Source organism: Montipora capricornis, chromosome 3, assembly GCF_036669925.1.
Source record: "Montipora capricornis isolate CH-2021 chromosome 3, ASM3666992v2, whole genome shotgun sequence".
Classification (NCBI taxonomy): Eukaryota; Metazoa; Cnidaria; class Anthozoa; order Scleractinia; family Acroporidae; genus Montipora; species Montipora capricornis.
Window position 1 is genome coordinate 65160912 of NC_090885.1, and position 7500 is coordinate 65168411.

Sequence of the window (7500 nt, forward strand, 5' to 3'; positions counted from 1 at the left end):
CGGAAATGCCTTTCACATAGCTGACTTACGGTCCGATTCTCACTCGCGAAGTAAGTATAAACATTAGCAAAAGCATAACTAGGAGATTACGAGTAATACGAACAACGCAGGGTTTATATTTCTTACGCTCATGCTTGTTGCTGTTAATTTAAGAAGGGAGATGGTCTGCATAAGCATTTCATAAACAAAAGACTGTTACCCAATAAATAAACACTCTGTCACAGACCGTTGCATCGGGAAACTCCTCGTCCGCCGTGTTGAACGATTATTGGTGTCCAGAGGGTATGGCCACAAAATACGTTCTGCGCATGTGGTTGATCTTGTGCTTTTACAAGGTCATAAGCTTCTTAGGCTTACGCTTGCTGAACTAGGGAGCACCAGACTTAAATGATGCTCCTAGCTGGATGTCATATGTTTAATTTTCATGTATATCTGCACCTGGCCAAGGTTATGCCACGTGGCATTACGCCTCTTGCGACTGGACAAAATGGATGAGGTAATGTTGGCGATATGCTAGCCCGACAAAGAAAGAGGACACTGTCTGAAATCGTTGACGAGCGAAAGCGAGACACTGATGACATTCCAGGTGGATGTGACGAACTCTGAGAAATTTGTATAGGTTTTTGGCGGGGAGGTAGCTCTGAAAAAATCAAAGCGGACGTTACAAAATGGAGTCTATTCTTGACCATGTCCACCGCTTTTTATTCTTTGCATTTCTTGAGACTGATCCTCACACTTACCCTGGTCTTTTTCAGGTTTATGGGGACTTGTAAACAATGCTGGGATCTTCTTCATTGGTCCCATCGAGTGGGTTCCTTTGGCTGATTTCAAGAGAAACGCAGATGTCAATTTGTGGGGATTGATAGATGTAACAAAGACATTTTTATCCCTGGTAAAGAAGGCAAAAGGACGAGTTGTTCTCGTTGGAAGCGTAGCAGGTATCCTGACATGTAATAGATTATGACATATCAGTGTTAATGTTAAGGCCAGATTCTTGCGGGAAACAAAGGCCGGACTATACACAGGAAAAGTCAAAGTCGTGTTCAGTGGTATTTATTTGATCGATCTCTCTTCCTCGTGGTCCACTACCCTTCGAAGGTGCAATAAATCACGTGATTTGACAAGATAAATTTAAAACTGTGCGGAGAGGATGGGCTAAGTACTGTTCCATTAATTCCCAGTTTTGACTGCTTCTCTTTGAATACTATCATTTCAAATGACCACCCAACAAACTACAAAGTACAAAACATGCGGCGCGCCGTTCGTCTCACAAACAAAAGCGCCTGCTTACCATGCAATAGGCATTAATCACACCGCGGCCATGTTGAGTCCCGAGGGACGGGAAACTTTTGTCTTTGCCGACCGAAACTCGTTCCCAAACATTTCAACTCGAGGCTCGGGATACGAAATCTATTGTCTATGGCAAATATGGCCTAAGCGCGAATAAGGTCCATGTAGTTGTTTACAGCCGCCATTGGTCTACGGTTTTCCTCGTTCTTATAAAGGCGCTGTTATACTCTCAGCAATTTTTCGTGCTAGTCGTCTCGCAATTTTTTTCCCTCAAAAGTTCTCACATTACGAAACAAGTTGCTTGATGGGTGTTACACTAGGCAACGCTTCTTGCAACTTGCTTCGTTTTCGATGATCACATGAGGTTAAAAGGAACATTTTCATTGGCTGGTGCTGCAAACCGTTGTAGGACAAGTATCAGGATAGATACGCAAAATTCATTGCAAGGTTGCGTGAAGCGTTGCGGAAAGTAGAACTCAATTATACTTTCCTCGACGGTGTCTGCGACTTGTCTTGCAACGGAGTTTTTGGCTGTTGCAAGGTTTGTTACATAATTCAATGTTTCGTGCAACTTGTCTTGGTGTGATGCTGCGAGACAAGTTGCGTAACAATGCCTAAAGGCTTTGGTCACGTAGAGTTGGTTAAATTTTTTCCTGCAGAAAACTATATCAGGCATTTTTAAAAACAACATAGCGAGAATGCAGCATTTCAGCGATTTCAGTTAGTATAATGCAACAATTGTGACATATATCTAGTTGAGGCCTGGCTCCCAAGAGGCTACAATAGCTCTGAGTGGTAGAGCATCCGAACGATCGGTCTGTCGACTCCTGCAAAGCAACAATCGGATTTTTTCCGAATACCCCCGAGTCATCTTCGGAAAAAAAATCATCTCTGCACAAAATACCTACTTTTACCAACCTTGTTCCAAGGGCTTTTCTCCGCCGAGGAGAGGGTGGGCCCAACCTCTCCTCAGCGGAACAAAAAACGTCAACATATAAGTATCCAATAGAGCAGTTTTCAATTGACTTTCGGAAGTAATTACTCGATTGCAATTGCTACGCTTAGGACCTGTTTATATCGGTCTCGTTTAAACGAGACAGCCCTCCTTCCCGAGACAACTTTACCAAGCGTTTATATGAGATTTGCGTGATCGAGGCAAAATTTACCCTACTTAATGCATATATTTTAAGACACATCTTCAAAAAACACGTAGCATCATTTGCCCTTCTTTCTTTCTAGTTCGTTTTTGTTAAGTATAGTTGCGTTTTCACATTCAGAAAATGGACTGACAATCTTAACGGAGTAGTAATATTTTGAATCGAGAGTTACCGTTGACTGCGGTGAGAATTTTGGCCGAAATTCCTAAGCGAACACGAGCAACATGTATAAGCCCCTAAATTGTTGCTTCTTTGATTTTTATTTTATGCGTGCGCATTTAAGATTTTACTGTCTCGTCTCGGGTAGTCGAGCCAAACTGTTTACATGCCAAAATATTGTCTCGCCTGCCAAGGTTACCCTGCCTGCCGAGGCGAGACAACTCGCCTCCCCGAGTTGTCTCGCCATCCTCACGTAAACGGTTGATAAAATTTTTTAAACAAATGAGTGGGAAAATATCTCGCCCAGGGTAACTTCAGGTGGGGGGGGGGGGGGGGGTGGGTGTCTCGGGTACCCGAGCCCAAATAAACAGGGACTTAGTAATTGGTTTAAAAAGCTCGCGCCACTTTATCGACCGATGAGAAGGAAAACCACTCAAATCCAATCGCGACTTGCACGCCCGAATTTTCCCTCGCTTTGAGCAAGTTACCAGGATCTGCTCCTTCTGAAAAATTGATCTTTGAACATGCATGCATGTTTACAAGTCCAGCGAAAACAAAACAATTGCAAAGTTTCATGACTATAGAAACGTTTTCCTTTTGAAGGCACAAAGCCTTTAATGTCACCCGAAATAAGCCCGAAAAGTTTCGGGACTTTCGAGAAACGCCCCTTTGGTTGAGGTCATGGTTTGAGAGTCACTGACCAAGTTGAGTGAACCTAATTTTGTGGCTGTATTGGACGACCCTGGCAAAGAAATGCATCAAAATATAAAACGCTTACATAGTTTGCCAATTCCCTGGCTCCAGTTGCCCCAGGCTGTATAACTCCATCCTGTGGATTAGGTTACTATCCATAAATAGAGGATATTACACGGTAGCGAGAAGATATGAATTTGATGTTCGAGTGAGAAATTCTTCTTGCCACGAAAACATAAAATTCATATATTCGAGCTAACTTATAATTTTCTTTTATTATATAGACAGGAGTGTTTTACTCACCATTTTTCTGTCTAACACTGAGAACAAACTTAATCTCAAAAATTCTTGCAACTCGACGGCAGGATTTTTTTTCTTTACCTTCTTCTTCACTTGCACTTCTTGAATAATTTTAAGTTGTATGAAGTTTTCTTCTTCGTGTTAGCATTTTCTTGTTTCTCAGAGAAGGATTTTCAGAGAGCTTCTCGAATCTATCTATCGCTCGCCATCCACTGCCTGTTTGCACAAACAACTACGCAAAGGCGGGAAATGACGTCATCAATATCCTCACTAGTAAGGATATGGAAAATACACCACTCGGATCCCGGATGTAGTTTCGTATGAGTGGGGTATTTTCTAGTAAAACACTCCTGTCTACATAATAAACACCCTCACTTATATGTGCATATAGAGTGTGCATATTGATGGTTACGGGAGGAAATACTAAAATCATTGCACTGACTGAAACATTGAACAACTATAGGGTCTGAGGCCTGTTTCTCGAAAGTCCCGAAATTTCTCGGGCACATTTTGGGTGATCTAAATCCCTCAGTATCTTCCGAGCAAACTGAAGGAAAACGTTTATAGCCGCCATAAAACCGTGCAGTTATTTTTACTTTTCCGGTCATGAAAATTTGTGCAAAAGGCAGCTATTCAGGTTAAGCGGATCTTAGGACCCTTTCCATTTGACAGAACTGACCGGATAGACCGGGCATTTGGAAGCACTATCTCTAAAACGCCTTCAAATGAACGCACTTCGAGGATGCGTGTTGTCGGTCAAATCCGGGCTGAGGTCGAATCCGTTTTTACCTAGGTTAAATTGGTGATCCTCATTTTACTTACAATTAGGTTGAATATTAAAGCAGCAGCTATCTACCCCCCAAAAAGGAATGAAAATACCTATACCTTCCCTCAAGCACTGTCTTACACATCTCAATACATCTTCTTAATGTTTTATATCATCTCATTGGTTTCTGTATTCATACATTTATATCCATTCAGTCTCAACATTACAGCACAGTAGGGGAACAAAGAACTGCACTCTGCACCTACCGATACTCCAACTCAAACCCGCAAGGCGTCAGTTGTTCGAAGAGTCGATAGCGCTATCCACTGGATAAATCACTATCCAGCGGATAAACATTAGCGAACCAATTGAGTTAACCAGTGGATAGTGATTTATCCAGCGGATAGTGCTATTCACCCTTCGAACAACTGGGGCCAGAGCTATTGTCCTGTGTCTTCACCACTTCACTACGACGACTAACATGCTCAATCCAATGCAGGGGTGAAGGGATAGACAGATGGTGAGAACTCTCGCCTCCCACCAATGTGGCCCGGGTTTCGATTCCCAAACTCGGCGTCATATGTGGGTTGAGTTTGTTGGTTCTCTACTCTGCACCGAGAGGTTTTTCTCCCGAAACTCCGGTTTTCCCCTCTCCTCAAAAATCAACTTTTGACTTTTTTCCAAATTTTTGCAAACTGACGGGTCTGGCCGGCCAGTTCTGACAAAAGGAAAGCGCCCTTAGTTTCAAGAATTGCTTTTCGGACCCGAAAAATTTTCGCTACTTTCAATTTTAGATACAGGCTACTGGTCTTTCTGGCCTTTTTCGTTCTCACTTACGTTGGTTGCTGCGCGTTCAAATTGTTAATTAAGTTTTCTTCTACACTGTAATCTTTTAAATTAATACCCATCTCTCCCTTTGCCCCTTGTTTCTGTGGTTTATTTCGTTGTTATTCTGTAATTGTTCTGTTGAATATCTTCCCAGGTGTTGTTTCACCTCAAACGTTTTCTCCTTACACCATTACCAAACACGGAGTCGAGGCATTCGCTGATTCTTTGAGACGGGAAATGCGCGCATTTGATGTACAAGTCAGTGTCATTGAACCCGGAGCTACTCGCACCCCGATACTGAATGAGGAATTGTTGACAGATCGCCTGAACGATTTATGGGACAAGCTACCACCAGAGAGACAACTAGAATACGGCGAGGACTATCTTAAGGCTTGTAAGTGTATGAATTACAGTTCGAAAGTTAGGCTAGAATAATATATGTTAGCTTATGTTGCGTACTTTGGATGGATCACTTACTCAGTAGCGTCACATATCCAACGAAAGCATTCAATCTGGCGAATGAGAACGAAAGAAAATATCAAACTGAACCAATCCAAAATACCGAAATTAAAGCATTAGAGACGAATGAAGGGGTACGGAAATCGTGTACGAGTATCACGGTCCATTTTGCGTCACATCATTCGCATGAGCTCACGTGCGAAATTCGTTCTCACCAGTGATTTCACGACCAATAAATTCAGTCTGTCCATGCATGTCAGTTAAATGTTTATTCATTGGCTACTTTGTTGAAAAAGAAAGGCATTTCAAGTTTTGTCACACAAGATTGTAGAGCAAAACACTGGGCACCTACCTCTACAAGCCCTAATTCATATGGCTCAACATTATCTTCATCTTCATGTTCCAGCTCCGGGTAAAGCACTCTTGACTTAATTAAGGGTGTTTCTGTTAAGGTTGCCTCATGCACATAAGCCTTTTTGAGATACACCGCCAGATCATCCACATTTTTGCTGTAAAGTAAAGCGACCATATTTAACGTCGATAACTCGTAAGAGTAATTCAACTGAAACGTCAGCTTTTAGAATCTCTGTACGGTGGTCAATTTACATTATCAACTCCGTTGATAAAACCAAATTTTTGTAAACTACTTTCCCACCGACGCACCAACACAGTTTCTTTAGAAACTACCCCCTTCTGGCAACCCTGAGGTCGACAATGCGCTCATTTTACACCCTCCTCGCTATCAGTGCTCCATTTTACGGGTGTTTAAAACTACTTAAGCTACACAGAACGGAAAGCAGTCGAAAAAAGGATGGGAGATCCGGAGACCTCTTGCTCATAGGGCGAGCATTAACCGACTGTGGAATCCTTGCATCTGGCTGTAGAATGGTTGTTCAACTGCGCAAGTGTACCACTGTAAGTAGTGGTACCCGATGTCGAGATAAGACCTAGAGGGGCGAGATTTGTGTCGGATTTTTGTCTTGAAATAGTTGCCGCATCAATCTTCTCAGCCAACTCCTTTCTATAAATTTCAGCTACTAAAGGCTTTCAAGACTGGTGCAAATCTGGTTCTCCTCATGTAACCAAAGTCGTCGATAGCATCGTATCTCCTCTTATGTCACAATTTCCAAGACCGCGTTACGTAATTGGAACTGACGCATGGCTGCTGAAACTGACTTCTTATTTGCCGGAGGTATTACAAGATATCATCCTGAGAGATTTTCCGTTTAAAGTCCCGACGGCATCAGACGATAGGGCCAATTCTGTATTTCCGCAGATGAACGGATCAGTTTCTTAAAAAGTTGTGCTCTCTTTCTGGCGGCTTAAAGGGACTATGTCACGTTATTTCAGAGGGTGTCTAGGGGAAATCTTTATTTTATCACGTGTTTAAAACTCAAAAATGGTAATAAGGAATTTTTTTACAACCATAAAATCATCGTCGTTATCCAGGCGATTTGCCACAAACTTGAGAAACATCGGGCCGCCTTTTTTAAAGATTACCCAAATGCAGTCCGTTTCAATCTTGTCCATTTGTGTCCATCCACACTTCTCTTTCCTTTTGTTGTATTTCTCTTATGTTGTTCAACGGTTTTAATTAATTAGGTGGTTATTGCAATCTTTCATTCTACGTTTTGGGCATTTTGGGTGTCATGAAATTACATAATCTTGCGTGGCATAGCCCCTTTAAGTTAATTTCGATACTACGATCAATGAAAAAGGACAGTTCTTTGAGGATCGAAGCTTGAGAATGCTCCTTAAATTGGACACTTACAGCTCAAGGGTAATGTTATAATCAGTCATCTAGTTTTAAAGAATGTTGAACACTCTTCAGAGGTTGAATTACCATTA

The 7500-nt window shown here is 42.0% G+C and overlaps 1 protein-coding gene across 4 annotated transcripts in view; it reads left to right on the forward strand.

Moving 5' to 3' along the window:
- Window positions 1-7500, forward strand: part of LOC138043735 (short-chain dehydrogenase/reductase family 9C member 7-like) — a 17906-nt gene that overhangs the window by 9362 nt on the left and 1044 nt on the right. For all 4 annotated transcript variants that reach the window (XM_068890150.1, XM_068890148.1, XM_068890147.1 and 1 more), the window contains 3 exons: window positions 756-938; window positions 5348-5587; window positions 6687-7500. The exon at window positions 6687-7500 is cut by the window's right edge. In XM_068890150.1, the coding sequence (XP_068746251.1) occupies window positions 756-938; window positions 5348-5587; window positions 6687-6949 (686 nt within the window). In that variant the 3' untranslated portion in view covers window positions 6950-7500. The remainder of the gene's footprint in view (window positions 1-755; window positions 939-5347; window positions 5588-6686) is intronic.